This window comes from Bos indicus, chromosome 17 (assembly GCF_029378745.1).
Source record: "Bos indicus isolate NIAB-ARS_2022 breed Sahiwal x Tharparkar chromosome 17, NIAB-ARS_B.indTharparkar_mat_pri_1.0, whole genome shotgun sequence".
Taxonomy (NCBI): domain Eukaryota; kingdom Metazoa; phylum Chordata; class Mammalia; order Artiodactyla; family Bovidae; genus Bos; species Bos indicus.
This window is the reverse complement of record NC_091776.1, coordinates 65451582-65472422: the sequence shown is the minus strand read 5'-3', so window position 1 is coordinate 65472422 and position 20841 is coordinate 65451582. Positions and strand designations below refer to the sequence as shown.

Sequence of the window (20841 nt, the reverse complement as noted above, 5' to 3'; positions counted from 1 at the left end):
GATGTTAAGTGACACTAAACATAACTGAATTTCACTGACAAAAAAGAAAAAATCATATACAAAAGCCACACCTGAACAGATATAATTCGAAGGATGGACAAATTTATGGAGTCAATCAAGTTTACCTAATTAAAGCTACCAAAACTTTGTGATCTAAACTGTTTCTTCAAATTAGTTACAATAATCATTTTAGAATCCATTTATCTGTTTCTCAAAATACTTTTGCATCAGCAATGATATAGAAGCAGCTTCATCCTAAGCATCCCATTAGGATGCTTATTTCTATGTGAAATAAGCATCAGAGAATAGGAAGACAGGAGCCAAGGAGAATCTGTAGGAGGGTCGAGGGCATCCTCCTGGTTTCCAAGATTAATTTTTTATGGAATTACCTCATTTAAAAGATCCTAATGCAAAGCAGCACTACTCACAACAGCCAAGACATGGAAACAACCTAAACGTCCATCAGCAGATGAACGGATAAAGAAGACGTGGTGCACGCGTATGATGGAATACTACTCAGCCATAAAAAGGAAACAATGCCATCTGCAGAAACATGGACGGACCTAGAGACCATCATACTAAGTGAAGTAAGTCAGACAAAGACAAATACCATATGGCACCGCGTATACGTGGGATTTAAAATATGACACACAAATGAACTTACCTACCAAACAGAAACGGACCCACAGACACAGGAGAGCTGACTACGGTTGCCAAGGGGGAGGGTGTCGGGGTGGGAAGAACTGGCGCTTGGGATTGGCAGATGCCAACTGTTATTTATAGGATGGATAAACAAGGTCCTACTGTGTAGCACAGGGAACTATATTCAATATCCTGGGATAAACCATACTGGAAAAGCATATGAAAAAGAATGTGTGTGTGTATATATATACACACACACATAACTGATTCACATTGCCATACAGCAAAAATTAACACAACATTGTAAATCAACTATATTTCAATAAAATAAATACATGAAAAGACCCTAAGGGCCTCACATCCTGCCCACGGTCCATACTCCTCAGCACCTCACGGGGAACATGTCCAAAGAGGCCCAGGTGACCTCATCAACCACACCTTCCCTGTGACCTCACACAGCAGCCACGCAGGATTTCTTCACTGCTGAGTAATTCTGTAAATGCCATTCCCACTCTCCTCGCATGGAAGCCTTCTGCTCATCCTCCAGGACTCAGGTCGGGGTCACTGGCCTTCCCCAAGCCCTGCAGAGGCACGCCCTCTCAACTCCAGTCTCCACTGTGTGTCGGGCGGCAAGGCTGTTTCATTCCCCACAATGTGCTTGGAAATATACACACCTCCATATCCATCCCCTGCTCATTTAATCACTCATTCATTCAAAACAGGCAGTGTGTCCTTTCCAGGAGCCAAGCCCCATGACACTCAGAATGCACAGTGAGTCCCACGCGTCTCTGCCCTGAAGGGGGCCATGTCTAGAAGGGTGACAGCGGGGTGAGCAGGGAGCCTCGATGCAGTGTGACAAAGCAGGGTCCCTGTGGCGTCAACAGGGACAGTCACAGGGGGCTACAGAGGCCAGGGCAGCACAGCTAGTCTCCAGACCCTGGGGGGCCCTGGCCAAGATGAGGTGACAGAGAAAGCAACGGGGCTACCTGTGCAGCAGCTGATAAACCGTGCCTGCCTGCACCGAATAACCGAAGGAAACGGACAAAGGACAGCGGCGGGTAAGAAACACACACGGAGAGAAAATGCCAGACAGCACAGAGCCTCCACTTTTGGATTCACTTATTTTTCTAACTAAGCGAGAATACCTAATTTACCACCCTTGACATTAATGTCTAGCTCTTCAAAGTTTCTTTTTTTTTAAAGCATACACTTCCTTTCTAAGGACTGACAGATGATATGCTGTTTCTATAACTGGCAAAAATGCTGACTTGGACACGAATTGCGGTGCCTCCCTGCCCCCACTTCCCTAAGAGAATGTGAACCAGGCAAGAACATTAGTGACCGAGCACTCTCCAGGCAAACAGATCTACAAACTAAAATATTCTCCGTATAAGACCAATGACGGGAATTCATTGACTCCTCATCTTCTAGTTTGGCACATGATGCCACTCGTCACATGAGAACTTCATCTGACTCTTGTACTCATTTTCTCCTTGATGGTTTCCAGGTTTGGGGGTTTGCCTCGGACAGCCCTTTATACTCCAGAGTAATAAAAATATCTTCTCTCACATTTTTCTATGTTTAATAATTTTTATGATTATCTCATTAAACACTGGGGAACTTTTGCGTGTGCGTACAATGTGGACTTGATCCGATGATCAGCTATCACACACAATCCTTTCCCCAACAGACTCAAAATGCCACCTTTGCTCATAAGCCAAATTCAAGTTCTGCTATAGAGATGAATATAAATATGCACATACACATGATCCTGCATTCTCCGCCATGTATGTGTCTGTGCCTGAAACAAGACCACGGGGTTTTAATTCCCACAGCAATGTCTCGTGATGCTAAAGCAGATCCCCACTATTCTCCTGGTCACTTTTTCCCACTTATCTCTTCTAGATGAATGAAGACAAGCTTATCACATTCTTTAAAATTCTCATTCAGATCTGGATTGTGATAAGGTTAATTTGAAGAGAACTGACATCTTTTCGGACGTGGGGTAGCTCCTCCCGGCCGCCACACCTGACCTTGGACGTGGGGTAGCTCCTCTCGGCCACGCTAAGGGCACCGGTCGCAGCCGCCCGTGCTAAATGCCAAGTAATCCAAGTCTATGCCCCAACCAGTAATGCTGAAGAAGCTGAAGATGAATGGTTCTATGAAGACCTACAAGACCTTTTAGAACTAACACCCAAAAAAGATGTCCTTTTCATTATAGGGGACTGGAATGCAAAAGTAGGAAGTCAAGAAACACCTGGAGTAACAGGCAAATTTGGCCTTGGAGTAGGAATGAAGCAGGGCAAAGGCTAATAGAGTTTTGCCAAGAAAATGCACTGGTCATAGCAAACACCCTCTTCCAACAACACAAGAGAAGACTCTACACATGGATATCACCAGATGTTCAACACCGAAATCAGACTGATTATATTCTTTGCAGCCAAAGATGGAGAAGCTCTATACAGTCAACAAAAACAAGACCAGGAGCTGACTGTGGCTCAGATCATGAACTCCTTTTTGCCAAATTCAGACTTAAATTGAAGAAAGTAGGGAAAACCACTAGAACATTCAGGTATGACCTAAATCAAATCCCTTATGATTATACAGTGGAAGTGAGAAATAGATTTAAGGGACTAGATCTGATAGATAGAGCGCCTGATGAACTATGGAATGAGATTCATGACATTGTACAGGAGACAGGGATCAAGACCATCCGCATGGAAAAGAAATGCAAAAAAGCAAAATGGCTGTCTGAGGAAGCCTTACAAATAGCTGTGAAAAGAAGAGAAGCAAAAAGCAAAGCAGAAAAGGAAAGATATAAGCATCTGAATGCAGAGTTCCAAAGAATAACAAGAAGAGATAAGAAAGCCTTCCTCAGCGATCAATGCAAAGAAAGAGAGGAAAACAGCAGAATGGGAAAGACTAGGGATCTCTTCAAGAAAATCAAAGATACCAAGGGAACGTTTCATGCAAAGATGGGCTCGATAAAGGATAGAAATGGTATGGACCAAACAGAAGCAGAAGATATTAAGAAGAGGTGGCAAGAATACACAGAAGAACTGTACAAAAAAGATCCTCATGACCCAGATAATCATGATGGTGTGATCACTCACATAGAGCCAGATATCCTGGAATGTGAAGTCAAGTGGGCCTTAGAAAGCATCACTACGAACAAAGCTAGTGGAGGTGATGGAATTCCAGCTGAGCTATTTCAAATCCTGAAAGATGATGCTGTGAAAGTGCTGCACTCAATATGCCAGCAAATTTGGAAAACTCAGCAGTGGCCACAGGACTGGAAAAGGTCAGTTTTCATCCCAATCCCAAAGAAAGGCAATGCCAAAGAATGCTCAAACTACCGCACAATTGCACTCATCTCACACGCTAGTAAAGTAATGCTCAAAATTCTCCAAGCCAGGCTTCAGCAATATGTGAACCGTGAACTTCCTGATGTTCAAGCTGGTTTTAGAAAAGGCAGAGGAACCAGAGAACAAATTGCCAACATCCGCTGGATCATCGAAAAAGCAAGAGAGTTCCAGAAAAACATCTACTTCTGCTTTACTGACTATGCCAAAGCCTTTGACAATGTGGATCACAATAAACTGTGGAAAATTCTGAAAGAGATGGGCATACCAGACCACCTGACCGGCCTCTTGAGAAATTTGTATGAAGGTCAGGAAGCAACAGTTAGAACTTGACATGGAACAACAGACTGGTTCCAAATAGGAAAAGGAGTACGTCAAGGCTGTATATTGTCACCCTGCTTATTTAACTTCTATGCAGAGTACATCATGAGAAACGCTGGGCTGGAGGAAGCACAAGCTGGAATCAAGGCTGCCGGGAGAAATATCAATAACCTCAGATATGCAGATGACACCACCCTTATGGCAGAAAGTGAAGAGGAACTAAAAAGCCTCTTGATGAAAGTGAAAGAGGAGAGTGAAAAAGTTGGCTTAAAGGTCAACATTCAGAAAACGAAGATCATGGCATCTAGTCCCATCACTTCATGGGAAATAGATGGGGAAACAGTGGAAACAGTGTCAGACTTTATTTTTCTGGGCTCCAAAATCACTGCAGATGGTGACTGCAGCCATGAAATTAAAAGACGCTTACTCCTTGGAAGAAAAGTTATGACCAACCTAGATAGCATATTGAAAAGCAGAGACATCACTTTGCCAACAAAGGTCCGTCTAGTCAAAGCTATGGTTTTTCCAGTAGTCATGTATGGATGTGAGAGTTGGGCTATAAAGAAAGCTGAGTGCCGAACAACTGATGCTTTTGAACTGTGGTGTTGGAGAAGACTCTTGAGAGTCCCTTGGACAGCAAGAAGATCCAACCAGTCCATTCTGAAGGAGATTAGCCCTGGGATTTCTTTGGAAAGAATGATGCAAAAGCTGAAACTCCAGTACTTTGGCCACCTCATGTGAAGAGTTGACTCATTGGAAAAGACTCTGATGCTGGGAGGGATTGGGGGCAGGAGGAGAAGGGGACGGACAGAGGATGAGATGGCTGGACGGCATCACTGACTCGATGGACGTGAGTCTGAGTGAACTCCGGGAGTTGGTGATGGACAGGGAGGCCTAGTGTGCTGTGATTCATGGGGTCGCAAAGAGTCGGACACGACTGAGTGACTGAACTGAACTGACATCTTTTCAATACTGAGTCTTCCAATCTAAAAATACCTTGTAACCCCCACCCCCCGCCACACCATTTATCCAGATTTGCTCTGACTTAAGTTTTATTTTTCTTCATACTAGTCTTACTGGTAATTAGTTGGTGAGGTCTGGTTTAGAGCAATGCATTACAAAACATTTATTTTAAAGAAATTATTCTGACAAATTAATATTCATGTAATTTAAATATAGAAATGTGTTCAAGTAATCTCAGTGACAGAGAATCACATTACAGAGTCTCATTAGGCATGGAATGCATGCTTCAAGGGTAGACCATCTTAAACAGCATGGGCTGTCATTTTTTTCCTGCTAAATGTAAACATCAGAACTATGATTTAATAGATACTCATAACTGAATGAGGTTCGGTGAAATCGTCTTGTCTTCAGTGAGTAAACGGGTAAATCATTTTCTAAAGTTTCGTGTCTTAACATGCTTTCTCTCTTGGATATTTTTGCATCTTTTTTTCCCCCGTCATCCTCCAGTGAGAAGTCTTCTGATCCAAAGGTTGTAAATTCATCCACAAGGACTTGGATTAGTCAGAACTCTGGCTGCAAATGAACTCACTACGACTCTACCCGTATCTTTGAAATCAGTGCCACGGAGCCTCTTCTCGAGTCATCTAATGCAGTTTTCACGGCGCTCATCGGCTGTTCTTTGAGATGCAGGACATTTAGAGTCTCCATAGAGTGCGTCATAGGAAGTGATACCTGTCACCAGCGCTGGTAACACGCGACACCGGGACATCACGAGGCTATCACCAGCCCGATCCGAAGACAGTCGTGATCCTCACACGGAGTCATCTACCCTTGTTTTTAAAACCTTTTGTAAAATTTTTCAAACGTGCAAAAGTACAGACCGGTAGTGTGAACGCCCATGATCCATCAGTCAACACCCTGTGGACAGCTGTTAAGATTTTAGCTGGCTTCCATTCTCACCCTCACTTTTCTTTTTTTTTAAGCATTTAAAAGCAAATCTCAGACTGCATATCATTTTACCTTTACTACTTCCACCTGCATTTCTGAAAATTACAGAAACTTTCCTTCCATAAACAGGGTCCGTTGTCTCTTCCCAACCCCACTCTGGAAATCACAATAATTCCTGAAAATCTAATACCCACTTCCTAAATCAAATTTCCAGGATTCTCTCAGAGGTGTCTTCTGTAGAGCCGGGTTTGAAGTACAGTGCAGTGCTCAGTCATGTCTGACCTCATGGACTGTAGCCCACCAGGCTCCTCTGTCCATGGAATTTTCCAGGCAAGAATACTGGAGTGGGTTGCCACTTCCTACTCCAGGGGATCTTCCTGACCCAAGGATCAAACCCACATCTCTTGTGTCTCCTGCGTTGGCAGGGAGAGTCTTTAGCACCGCACCATGTGGGAAGCCCAGTTAGGTTTGAATCAAGATCAGATTAAGATCTGCACATTCATTTGATCATTATCTGTTAATTCTGTTTTACCCTCGATTGACCGTCCATCCCCACCAGTCACTTGTCATCTTCATGCCAGTGACTTCCTGAGGAGACCAGGACGGTAGTCCTGAAGGATGGCCCCCACCTGGACACGTTGTTTGTGTCCTCATAAAATCACTCAATGTGTTCCTCTGTCTCCGCATTTCCTGTATGTTGCAAGTCAGCTCTGAAGACTTGGATACATTCAGGTCCATCTTTGAGGGAAGGACTGTTCACTACACCATCTTCAGGCTGCCTCATATCAGGAGACGCAGGGCTGGAAAGGAGGACGTTTCCGCCCCTCCTCTCTTGAGTTCTTTTGGCTGGTCTGATAATTAAATGGATGCGAGACACAGTAACAGGAGAAAAAAAAACACACACACACACAAATTTAATTCACACGTACAGAGGTCTCATAGCAACAGGACCTAAAGAAATGATCAAAGCTGTCAGCTTTTATACCTTTTACACAAAGAAACAATACATTTGTGAATACCTGAAAGAGATCTGGGCTTAGGGTAGTGAATTAGCAAGGAAGAAACAAGGCTTGTTCACACGGCCTTCTCGGCCTGGGCTCTGTCTCTGGCGATAAGGGCTGTCTCCCTCCCTCAGTGGCGGGAGGGTACCTTTCACCTGCGAGATTTATTTTCTGCTCTCAGGGGCACAAAGGAGGGTCAGAGTGTCTTTCTTACAGTGGTTGTTTCTCAAGTAATCTTAATTCAAAATAATCGATATATCACTTTGGCCCATTTGGGGGTTGGCCTGTCCTGAGCCCCAACATTAGTGAGGTGAAAATTCACTAACTGGTAAAGTCTGAAAGTCTGACCTCTCCATTTAAAATTCCCCCATCAACCTTTCATTTAATGGTTTCATACACTGATGATCTTTACTTAAATCGACTTTCAGCAAAAGTTGCAAAATGATGGGTTGTTTTTTTTCCCTAATTCTTTCATTTCTTCTGATTTTCTGCAATTTCCTCTTGATTTGCTGCAAGTCCTCCATGAAGATGAATCTCTCATGATCAACTAGGAATTTTGTTGTTGTTAGTTGCTCAGTCGTGTCTGACTCTTTGCGACCCCATGGACTGTAGCCCACCAGAATCCTCTGTCCATGGGATTTCTCAGGCAAGAATACTGGAGTGGGTTGCCATTTCTTTCTCCAGGGGATCTTTCCAACCCAGGGACCAAACCCACGTCTCCTACATTGGCAGGCAGGTTTTTTACTACTGAGCCACCAGGGAAGTCCCATCTCTACATTACTGACAAGGAAGAGCTGAACACACATCACCAGGCGAAGAAGGTGAGTTCTAGATGGACTCGCTGAAGTGTCCCTGACAAAGAGTTCCATCCCCATGTAAGCTCAATGACCTTTCTGAAGGTTACATAGGCAACCTGTTCCATTAACTTTCTGTCATAATTTAGAAGCTACCACTAACAAGATTCATCAATGTAACAAAAAAATCTTTAATGCATCTCAAGTACCCGACAAGTGTCTTCAAGCTGAGGATCCCCATTTACCTACTGACAGGCAGAGATGTGAATTTTAATTTTGCTTTTTGAAATAAGGGTGCATCGGAAATGAAGAAAATGTGTTCGGGGTTAAGAAAGTATCATGAACCCCTGACATGTAGCTATTCTGAATTTAAAAGTGTCATCACTAGTAATAAGTGTCCTCTTATTTAACATGAAATTTATGACATCTCACTTTTTCAGGAAATATGCATATACTTCTGATTAACTCAACATCTCCGGTCAAAGGATATGTAACTACTGGAGCAGCATCTCATCAGATCCCAGCAGTTGACCTCCAGATTGAATGAAGACAACGAATTTCCAAACTGTGTTACTGAAGTCTGAAATTGACAATGTTCCTCTACCCAAACCCGAGAACCTTCTTTGTTTAGAAGATTCATGTGGCAGAAGGTAGTCTGTAGGTGTCCATTAAAACGCACAGAATTTGAACTGAGGCTCAACTGCGCCATTTGCTACCAAGGTGATCTTGAGCTGTTACCGTCACTCTGAACCTGGACTTTCTCCTCAAATGGGGATGCTGAGTATTGTGGAGCCGGTTCCCAGAATGTGGAAATAAGGGAAAAAGCTTGCCCTTGGAGAATGAAAATTTTAAATCAAGGCATAACACAAAGGGCAGAGAAATGCCCGAGGCTCCTTGGCTAGCAAGCCTTAGCTGCGGCTTCAGCAACTGTGCTATGACTCCAGTGGAGGCCTGGCACCAGTCAGAACAGGAAACGTGGAAGTGTGGACGGGGCGTCTCACCCTCAGGGTACTCACGGATTTCACACCCAGGGTAAAGCCACTCTGGAGAAACGACCTGGTCCCGGCTCCCGTGGCTGCCGAGCCAGGGGCCAGACCTTCTGAGCCCTCCGGCCACCGGCCTGTGCTGCCTGCGTCTGCACCACATCCACAGGGGCAGCCTTCCAGAGGGGACGCTCGGGTCACAGGGCCTTCGGCCAGCCAGGCTCCTTGACAGCCAGCGCTGAGTATCAATCTGACACTCCAGCTACAGTGGAGCTTTTGAGATGAATCAACCAGGTGAGTCCGTGCATTTTGGGGCGGGGGAGGGGGAGCCTCTAGCTCATCAGATTCTCCAAGGGGTCTTTAAATAAGAACCACCGGCCTTGAAGAAGAGAAGGTGTTAGTTGGGCCCAACTCGGCTTATGGAGGTGAACTTCACATCAGGAGGCAGAGAGAGACTCTGCGATGACAGAATCCAGTTTCTGAGTCTGCAGGCGGAAGACCACCCCTGGGACCACAGGAAAGACCCTGGTGTCTGAGGAGAGCACCAGCTGTCCCTCCAGACACAGTACCCTCCTCAATGTCTCCACGTGACATGTCTCAAGTAGTTGTCTTTTTCCTTTCTCAACTGTCTACCGACTACAGAGGACAACTTGAAAAGCTAACAAGAAAGATCCAATACATGTAAAACTGCAAAGCACTATACACAAGCATTAATGCAGGTTTTTTTTTTTTTAATCTAAATTCAAATCTCTTGCATAAACGTGAAACAGATGAACAGACGTCATTGGGTTTAATAAGATAACGTGTTCAAACCTAACTGATAAGCCCAACAAGTAGATCTCCCATCAGGATCAGTGTAATTAATTCTAATCCGGTTCACACCCTAGTTTAGGAGAATGTCTCTTAAGAGTGGAGAAAGAATTTTATCAGGTTAGGACCACTGAGGCCCCTCAAAACTAGAGTCTGGCTTTTTCTACTGTTCTCTTGCCACCTACCCCATGCCAGGGAGTCGTGAGATACCCATAGGGCCAGAATGTTTACCTTAAAACTGTGATCTTACACAAAGGAGTATGCATCAGCTACTTCATCAGATCTTTCTGGCAGGACACAGCCAGAGAAAATAAGCTTCTCTTACAGAGTAACTTGGATTATTTTTTCTTAATAATTTGAAACATCAATCCCCTGTCAAGCAAGACACTTTATTTAAAGGACGGAAACATGAAGGTGCTGCCCGGTTTTCCACATGGAATTAAACAATCAACCAAATGGTTAAACCTTAAGAAATCCCTGAATACAAAAGTCTCAACAGGTTTTTGATGGGTTTTTTTTTGGGGGGGGGGGCACTTCTCTGATGACTCAGATGGTAAAGAATCTGCCTGAAATGCAAGAGATTCAGGTTTGATCCCTGAGTCAGGACAATCCCCTGAAGAAGGAAATGGCAACCACTCCAGTATTCTTGCCTGGAGAATTCCATGGACAGAGGAGCCTGGCAGGCTATAGTATATAGGGTCGCAAAGAGTCAGACATGATTGAGCTACTACTAACACTTCGATTTCACTTTCTTCATTAGCATAAGCATCCTCTCACCCTTTGCTTAGAAACTGCTATTGTGCAGAGAACACCTTTCTCTTCTAGCTCAATTCTAGAGGGGTGTTTTGATAAAATAATGTTTTCTTCCACGGCCACTGGCAACAAAAGAGAAGGCAGTGCTTCCAAAATGGAACACAACAAGGGAGCAGAGCCAACTCTCCATTCTCTTCTGTACTCAGGGTCGCAGTGGCAAGATCCACCGTGTAATCCCTTTCCCACGCAGGGTGTCATTATAATAGGAGGAAAGAATCAGCATGTGTAGCTGAAAACAGCAAGGCCTTTTAAAGATGAAAGTCCCCTGACCTTTTCTATTAGGATGAGTTTCTTTCTACATGTGGTACAGATCCCCCACCCCACCACCAAAAGCCTCATATATGGGAGACCTTCCTGCCAGTCCAGAAGTTAAGACATCTTGCTTCCACTGCAGGGGGCACAGGTTCGATCCCTAGTCGGAGAACTAAGATCCCACATGCTGCACGGAGAGGCCAAAAAATAGAAGAAGAAGAAAAAAAGCCCTGTATTTTTAAAAGAAGATCTATTGAAAATGTCACAGATGCCTTAAGACATTTTCATGATGCAAAATGAAAGCCTACAGTATTTAACAGCTGTGCAAATGCCTTCACATCTCAGTTCATTTTTAACTTAAATCTTTATCAAAAGCAATACAGATACAGAAGATGTAGAAGAAATGACCTGGAAATATCACCAGTCATCTTTCTAAATAAAGAGCAATGGACTGACCTAATGACACAAAATACAAACACTACGAACGTGTCATGCAAGAAAGTTTTCTGGCTGAAAATAAAGAAACTTGCTGCTTCCCCAGCTAACAGAGTTGTCAATTTTTGAACACATGAAACAAACATTCTCTAACCCTCAGGAGATGGATCTTTTCAGCTTAATGGAAGCTCAGTTTCTTCCTGAAATAGTTTAGCCTATGATTATCTGAGAAATAGACAATGCCAGGCACTCAGCACTGGTCAAAGGCAGTCACTGTCACAATACTCGGGGAGCCCACACTTAGCTTCCAAACTCTGACCGTTTATGGAAACAACCAATCCCCTAACCAAACCAGTAAAATGAAATTTAAGAATCATTCACGGGACCAAAAATGTTCGCCCTGTAATGGAACTTGCAGGGGGACTCAATCATACACTTGATGTTGGATTTAACAGCTCTGCCATCACCGTATTTATTACAGTAATTTTGCAGATACCTTTTTCGTCTTCATAAATTTTAATATTCTACTCTGGTAGGTAATATTCAGACTGATGAGTGTAGATTACAGAGCAGCGGGCAGGCTTCAGCGTGACATGAGGAACAACTAAAGGCAATAAGTCAGTTCCCCACAGCAGCCACGGGGGGCTGAGGTAGCTGCATTCAAGAGACTGAAGATCTACTACTTTGCAAATGAATTAAACTTGTTTTGCAGGATCACGAAAGGAGCGAGAGCGATCTGTGCACAGGATGAATTACAAGAGAGCTTTCCATTATACTTCAATTAAAAAAAAAATCCTATGAAAATAAAAGGGTGGGGGGAGCGGTGGGAGGGAGGCTCCCCAGAGGGAGAGGATGCATGTATGCATAGAGCTGATTCACGCTGTTGCAGAAACTAACACAACATTGTAAAGCAACAATCCTCCAATTAAAATATATATATCCCGTTGGGGGAGAAAAAGAGAGAAAGCGCTTTCTGACACATCTCTTCCAGAGATGCTCCCAGAGATGACCCTGGCTGGATGCTGGAGAGGGAGGTAGCCCTCCCAACGCAGGACTAGACTGGATGCCCTCCAAGATCTTTTCAAACAGGAGCTACGACAACGCTAGGTTATTAACACGTATCTGTGGATGTCTGAGGAAGATGAGAATGCATCACCTTATGCTCAACGCACTGAAGCCAGCTGCTTTCAGATTATGATTTTTGGTTCATTTTACTGACACAAAGACTTTCTGAGGATGTCAACTCTCTCAATTGCTAAATTATCTATTTTTTAAGAATGGCTCACTTATGAACTCTTAGGTACTGAAGCCAACATAGCCCAGAGCCTATTGGATGGATGGATGGAAGAAAACGGAGGGAAGAGAGGGAGAGAAGAAAAAAGGGAGAAGAAGGAAAGAAAGGAAAAGAACCAAGCAAGGCACAGTGAGCAGAAGGTTCTAGACAAACAGCACTGCCACAAACAGCTGGAGGAAGAACACTGAGGAGAAACCTGAGAAATTCACCTACTGGGGTCAACAACGCAACTTTCCAGAAGTCTTGCCTTCCAAGCCCAGCCGCTGTCCACAGTCTCCATGCAACACAGCCTTTATCCGCTACCGTTTTGTACTTTTTTAAGGGTGTTATGTCTTGTCTTGTGTATAATCCCAACCACAACCACAGGGTGTAAATAAAGAAAAACTATCTTTTCACATTTCTTTCACTCTTCTTTCTCTTGCGTTCTCTGTGTTTGAAATGAATGTTCTCTCCTGCTCACAAATGTATGGATAGAAAATGCTCTAAAAAGACAGAGACTTGGGGGACAGTTTGTGATCAGAAAAGAACAGATATCATATTGCACAGATGGGGAAACTGCATACACTGATATTAAGTGACGTAAGAAGGGCCTGTGGCAAACTGCCAGTGGAATCAGGGCTGTACTTCCTAGTCTAGAACTTTCTCTCCTTGGACAATATGGCAGGTAGGAGGGAGGGCACAGGAAAATGAGGGCCCAGCGATAAGGACAGCTGGCCTTCGAGTTCACTGAGGATGAAGGTCTGGCCAGGCGACTTTCACATAATCAGTTTTTCCTGCTCTCGAAACCCTGGAAGAAGGAAATGGGAGCGAACAAGAGTACAAGTCCAAGGCTGGGCCAAGGCTGACTCTTACAAACCACCAGGCACAAAATAGATGAACTGCAAAAATATCTTCACTGTGTTCTCTAATGGGCTTTTTCTTTACTATCTTATAAAGTACCACAAATGTGCTTTGGCTTCACACTGAAGCTGAAGCACAGGTGACCCAAAAGATTTCCAAAATTAGGAGAAATATTTAGAGGAGAGGAGGAGCTTGCTGCAGTTCCGACCCATTGTTGTTCAGTCGCCCAGTCACATCCGACTCTTCTCAGCCCCATTCTGGACTGCAGCACACCAGCCTGGCCCTCACCATCTCCTGAAGTTTGCCCAAGTTCATGTCCGTCGCATTGGTGATGCCATCCAACCATCTGGTCTTCTGACACCCTCTTCTCCTTCAGACCCACACAGCAATCCAAAAAGGCCCCAGGGTTCTAAATTCTAATCGGTAATAAAACCAGGGGGCTTTCCTCATAGCTCAGTTGGTAAAAAATCCACCTGTGATGCAGGAGACCCCGGTTCAATTCCTGGGTCAGGAAGATCCCCTGGAGAAGGGATAGGCTACCCACTCCAGTGTTCTTGGGCTTCCCTGTGGCTCAGCTGGTAAAGAATCCACCTGCAATGCGGGAGACCTGGATTGGATCCCTGGCTTGGGAAGATCCCCTGGAGAAGGGAAAGGCCACCCACTCCAGTATTCTGGCCTGGAGAATTCCATGGACTATATCGTCCATGGGGTCCCAAGGAGGTGGATGCGACTGAGGGACTTGCACTTGCACTTTCTTTTCTTTCAGTAAAAACAGAGAAAGATAAAGAAGTGAAAAAGAGGAGAGGCAGCGGTGGCTCCGGATCACACAGCCTCATCAGCATGCAAATGACTTTGCAGGCAAATGACTTGACAGTAAGAAAGCCCGAGTTGCCAGGTTCATCGTTTCCACTTCCCCACCGCCCATGTCCAGAAAACAAGGACAGACCATCAGGCACAGAAAATGCATTTTCACCTACAGCTGTCTTCAAAGACAGTTTTCTAACAGAGGAAGATTATTTGAATGAGAAAGTGATTTTTATTGCAAATAAAGCCAAAAAGACAGTTTTGTTCCTTTTATCCTTTTCCCGGAAAAGGAAAAAAATTGGGGGCGGGGGAGGGGGGAACAGGAGGGGGAGAGTGGGCAGCCTGGGCTGCCCTTTTCTCTAAATGATAACAGAGACAGAAATCCTGTTGGGCGGCCAGAGGGTGAGGCGGTCTATTATTATACAATTTCTCATTAACAGCAGTGAGATCGCACTTCTCGTGTTAAACAGAACAGGCATTTAACCCCCCGAGCTCCTCCTGGGAAATAAGGCAGAAACTGCTTATTCACTTAGTCATAATTACCGATTTCTCAGGTCCCAGAGGAATAGCTGTTCTCTATCAGTCTCTGAGGATGGTCCTGACTTTCCAATGCTGCCCTGGCAGCTGGCTGAATCCGCACCCAGAAGCGTGAGATGGCAGAGCATGATGGAAAGCAGCCGGGCTCTGGGAAACCTGGGCTTGAATCCGGCTCCTGCCTCAGCCACGGTGAGCGGTCACCTGGGCTGGGTTCCTCAACCTCCCTGGGCACCTGCTTCTTCGGAAGACGGGGCCGATGCTGATCACCTGACAAGACTCTTGTGGGGAACACATGCCCTCAAGGTGCAAACTGCCCGGCAGCGGGGGCGCTCTCGGTGAATGGTGGTTAGCACATCACTGCCTTGGGGAATTTAAGCTTCCCTCTCGCTTGACGGGGCTGCAGGGACCCCGGGTGTCCTCTCTGCTCTGGCCCATCTCTTACTCTGCTTGCCATCCACCTGCTGAAGACTGAAGCATCCCTTCTTTGAGCCTTGAAGACACTGGGTCCAAACAGATGTTTGCCGAAGCCCAGTTTAGGGTACCGAGGAGGTTCTTTTAAGAGGCTGGCTCAAAACACATCGCTTCTAAGAGCTGGGACTGCCTGAACTCAAAGACATTAACTGGGCTCTTGACACAAGCCTTTTACAATGCTTGACTTGGGCAGATTCTGGGCCCCAAACTGAATGCAAGGGAACATCTATTTCTAAGAACTCCTGACTGCATGCAGCCCTTACCTCTTCAAGTCTCTGGCACAAATTAACTTTGACCAAGAATGAAGTAATAGCTGAAAGGTCAAATAAATTACATTTGGAAAGTGTAGCTTAGAGAAAAAGCAGCACACACTGCTTCATACATAGAAATGCTCCTATCGACAATGATGAGCGCTTTTTTCCTGAAGGCTGTTTGTTCGTTCAACCCTGACTCTAGTTCAGAGCTGGCCATGCAGGCATAGAACACCCTCCAAGTCAAATGGAGAGGAATCTTTCAAATCATCCTCCAGTCACTCGCTGACTGGAGCTGGGAAATTACAGAACATATCCCATTCCACATCAGAAGAAAACGAAGCTATTTCTCAAGACCAAGCACCTACAATAACTTTAAAAGCAGATGGGTGCACAGTACCATATTACTATGTATATTATGGCTAGGCAGCTTTTTAAGGGGGATACTTTAAAAATTACTGTAAAACACTGAGCAGGCATACTGTAATCCGTGAAAACAGAATAGTAAAGGCCACTCTGTGCTACCTGTCCAAGGTTAAAAAGAATCTTCTGGCATTGCACATGAAGTCCACATCTTTCTCGACTCCCTGTGTATTTCCTACTAGACTGTGTTGTAGTTTTGTTGCTCAGTTGCTAAGTCATGTCTCTTTGCGACCCCATGAAGTACAGCACACCAGGCTTCCCTGTCCTTCACTATCTCCCAGAGTTTGCTCAAACTCACGTCCATTGAGTAGGGGATGCTATCCAACCAAATTATCCTCTGTCACTCCCTTCTCCTCTTGCCCTCAATCCTTCCCAGGATCAGGGTCTTTTCCTAGTCAGTTGGCTCTTATAAGCCCCTTGAAGGAAGAGCTGTCAGGCCAGGCCTTGCTTGGCTCAGGAAAACAGCTCTACAACCGTGCACTGAATTCATGGAGTAAACAGTACCACAAACCTTCTTCAGGACAGTCGAAAATGTTTCTAGAAAATTATAAAGGCTCTTTAAAAGGCTTTCAGGCTTTCCCGTGACTTGGAAAGGACAAGTTTTGTGATGGATGAGCCTGAATTTTCAATGTCCACTGAACAGAAATAAAACTCTGGAAGAGAGATCGATTTTGTGACTGAACCTCTTGCAAGAATGTGTCAACTCAAGTCAACTGAATCCTGCTGTTCAGAAAAGATTATGAGAGTAACGAGACCAGAGGAAAAGCTGCCCCGACTCTACAGGGCTTAAGGTGCTGACCCTTTGCAGGCCTTGGTTTCTGAATTAGTCCCTATTAAATGTTTCTTCCCTAACATGGCATAGAACAACTGGCACACACATCTGAAGGTGCGTGTTTTCAACTGGGCACACACAGAGCGTCCATGGGTCACAGCTGCCTGTCACCAATAGACCCCATTATCACCACATTAGCGCAACAAATGTTTCAGTAAACTAAAGCAGTTGTATAATTTGAACAAGCAGGCAGCTTTTACAGGATTTACACTCATTGGTTCATTAACTGAATAATGTGTCAGCCTAACAAAATGGTTGCCTCTTTGCCATCTCTGAGAAGTAAAATCTCCCCTGGGCAGAATGTTCCATTTTCTGAGACTCTCCCGTAATAGGCAGGGGACTGCACACTCCTCATTTCATTGAAATTAGCTGGATATTGCTTTGTTCTGTTGTCTCTCTGTGCAAAACTGTAGGAAACAGTGAAGTAAGTGAAATAAGGAAGCACACAAAATGCTACAGTGGCTTCAAATAGTTAGCTGGAAAAAAGAGTCACTGGGGATACACCAATGGCGAGGTTTATGCTTCCCATTTAGAAACTGAACATACAAAGCTAAACGTCTCGCTCAGGAATGCCAGCGGCTAGTGACCACGCAGCTTTCCTCAAAATGAAGCTGAAATAGAAACTTATCAGAGAACATCTGACCTGTATCCTTCACCAAAGAGTGAAATCACACTAGTCTTTTGAGTCATGATGCTGAGGCATTTTCACATGAAATTTACTTTCTTACCAGCTCTAGAAATCCCCCAACCTCCCACCCCATCCCCAAATCAAGCAGGTGAGCCACCAACTTGGAGAAAGATGTGAAGATGTTTTACCTGATGATCTCAACGTACAGAATCCTAGCTCAGCACAAGAAGTGGCAGTGACTATGTGAATGGTCACAGGAGAAAAGTAAAGCCAGTTGAGATAAATTCAAAACAAGTTAGAATCTCTGGAGAATGTTCCAATGGCCTGATTCAAAAGTCTACTTGAGAAAAAAAAAAGAGAGAGAGAGAGAGAAACAGCAACAGAATAACAATTACTAAAGAGCTGCTTCCTAAAATTACTCTCCTGTTTCTATGTCTCAGTTCTAAAATGTCATGAGAAATCTGCTGGCCTGTCACTAATTCTGCCTTAAACAGAGCATTACCAAAGAATGTCACTGAAAACAAAGGCCTTCACACAAGGAAGTGGATACCCTAAGCACTAAGGATGTTCTCAGGAGGGACATTAAAAAAGCAGAAGTCACATTAAGTTCAAAACACCAAGAAAAACAAAATGAACACAAGTTCCTAATTTTAATAATAGTATATGTCACCCCTCCCCCCCACAAAAAAAAAAAACTGCCCATGAGTTAAGATTTGTTGATTTTACATACAGATACTTTATATACTTAGGATTCCCTGTCCTTAAGGAAGAAAAAGAGGAAAAGAAAGTAAGCGTTATATATGACATTTATAGAAATGCAGGTTTTTTTTTTTTTTTTTTTTTAATGAAATTCAGGTTTCACTCAGGGTTCCTGTTTTACTTAGCTTTCCATTTGCCAGAAATTTTAAACAGCACTGCTTGTCAGTGAGCTCCAGACACGTGAAAGTCCGGAACAGGAGCACTGTGTTCACGATGCTCCAAAGGGCTTCCACTCTTCCTGACATTTCCTGCCTGTTCCTGCTCATCAAAGTAGGTTCTCCCCTGCAAAACCCAGATGCAGGGGCTAAAAAGGACAGATCAGATCAGATCAGATCAGTCGTTCAGTCGTGTACGACTCTTTGTGACCCCATGAATCGCAGCACACCAGGCCTCCCTGTCCATCACCAACTCCCGGAATTCACTCAGACTCACGTCCATCGAGTCAGTGATGCCATCCAGCCATCTCATCCTCTGTCAAGCGAGCCAAAAACATTCAGGAAGCAGACCTTCATGTACACAATCTGACTTTTCACAACAAACAGCACACAGGGACTGATATTTTCTATATCGTGGGGCTCAGGCTCCTGGACTTGTGAAAAATAATCTGATGATCACTCAGCATCACAAGAAAGATTTTTTTTTCCCCTTACGCCAAGGTAATATTTAAGCAATCTTAGACACAGAACGCATGAAGTGCTGATGCTTTCAAATGGAGAATGACTTTTAGTTTTCAGTAATATACAAAAATACATAGTTTTAAATTCACCGTTAAGAAGATGCCTCATTGTACCATCAATTCCACGAAGAGCTATAAGCGTCAAGGAGCTACATTTGCTGTACCGCTCCTGATGGTGCTATTTAGGAAGGAAGCTAAGGGCGGGGTGGGGAGAATCCAACTCCAATCCTCTGATACACTATCTGAAACTCACTAGTAATCTGATAAATGACCTTTTCTGGGGTAATGCCAATGATAGGTATGCCAATTATATGAACTAATCAAGTCTTTCATTACTTCACCAATAATAAATCATTTCTGAAGCAAAAAAAATTACAACTTGGTATGGACCTCACCAAGACCCTTGCCAATTCAATCGGGTTCTTGGCTGGTAATTTAAACAAAATTTCTGCCTGAAATCACCCATTCAACATGCGTTTTGAAGTGATTCCCATGTCAACCTTTTAATGAAGTGCCGCCAGTGGGACCTGTCACCACGTACCAAAGAGAAAATCAAGTGGGTCAGAATTCACTACTTGCTGCCAGGTGGACCTTAAAAGGGGGAGCGAGCATGGAAAACGGCAATTTAAGTGCCCGGGGCAAAAAAAAAAAAAAAGGCAACTCGCCTGCACTCCCCAACTAAGGCGCCCAGAGGGAGCTGAGGAGAGGACGGAGTTGTAAAGGGGCACAGCCGCAGGAACTATGTAAGGAACTATGTAAGGATGGAGCGCAAGGGAAAGACAGGCAGCACCGGGCAGAAGGACGGACGGGGCAGGCGGGGGACCGTATGTGGGGGCGGGAGGGGAGGAGGGGGGTGACACAGATGCGGCTGGAAGGACAGCGATGGGGCAGGAGGGGAGCACAGCAATTAAAACAGGGAGGACCCCAGGGACGGGGCTGGCCCGAGAGAAAGGGATGGGGCAGGAAGCGGAGCGGGGACGGGGCTTGGTCCAGCGAAGTCACACCGCAGCCGGACAACCCCTCACAGGGGCGCTCGCTGCTCGCCGGCCGCCGCGCCGGGCACTCCGGGCGCTCTCTCCCGGAGTCCCCCCCTCAACAGCCCTCCGAAGCCCCATTGCAGAGACGGGCACGGCGAGGCCGGCCCCTCGGCGCCCGCTCCCCGCAGCGCCGGCCCGGGGGTCAGAGGCGGACTGAGCGCCCGACCCTCCCGGACGCAGGGGGTCGCTGGCGGCCGCGCGGGGGGCGGCGGCGGCGCCCGGGCGCGGGGAGCCGGTACCTGGGCTCGGGCAGGACGATCTTCTTGCTGGCGCGGGCGGCCGGGGTCGCCTTGCTCTTCTCCATCGCCATCAGGTAGCTGACATCGGCCAGCACGGCCTCCAGGTCCGCCATGTTGGCGAGCGGCGGCGGCGGCGGCGGCGGCTCCTCAGGACCCGGACGGGACGCGCTCCCGCCGCCGCCGCCCGCCGCGCCCCGACGTTGGGGGGGCCGCCCCGGGGCAGCCCCCCCGGCCCGCCCCGCGCGCGCCCCCGCTCAGCGTCCCGCGCGCGCCGGCGCGCGCCCGCCCCGCCCCCCGCGCGCGCCCCCGCCCCCGCCCCCGCCCCTTCCGCGGGGGTCGGCGGGGAGCGCGCGCGCCCTGCGGCCAGTTCCCCTGGGCGCCCGAGCCCAGCGGCCCCGCTTGTCGCCGGCTGACCCGCTCCCTGTGGGCACCGTCCCGCCCTCCCCTCGGGGTGGCCACGGGGGACTTCCTCTACTCCTCCTCCTCCTGCTCCTCCTCCTGCTCCCGACTTCCCGCCCGCAGCTCCAGGCGCTCTCACGCCGCCCTCTCTGCCCCCCTGGGAACCCCTGCAAGCTGAGGGCGCCCAGGACCCGATGCCCAGCATGCCCGCCGCCCCTCCCCCGGGACCCCTGCGAGCCGAGGGCGCCCAGGGCCCGATGCCCAGCACCCAGTGGACAACGAGGAGGTCCCTGTTCCCCGGACACGGCGGTTCTCAAACTGGACAGA

General features: G+C 46.2%; 1 protein-coding gene across 3 annotated transcripts in view; it reads right to left on the bottom strand.

The window, feature by feature from the left end:
* GRK3 (G protein-coupled receptor kinase 3) overlaps positions 1 to 20317 on the bottom strand; it is a 122195-nt gene extending 101878 nt beyond the window's left edge. The window contains exon 1 of one of the 3 annotated variants that reach the window (XM_019977648.2): positions 20116 to 20317. In XM_019977648.2, the coding sequence (XP_019833207.2) occupies positions 20116 to 20228 (113 nt within the window). In that variant the 5' untranslated portion in view covers positions 20229 to 20317. Of the gene's footprint in view, positions 1 to 17592; positions 19565 to 20115 lie in introns of those variants that run through there. The other 2 variants (XM_019977647.2, XM_070769755.1) reach the window with 2 other exon arrangements.
* Positions 20318 to 20841: the final 524 nt, after the last annotated feature.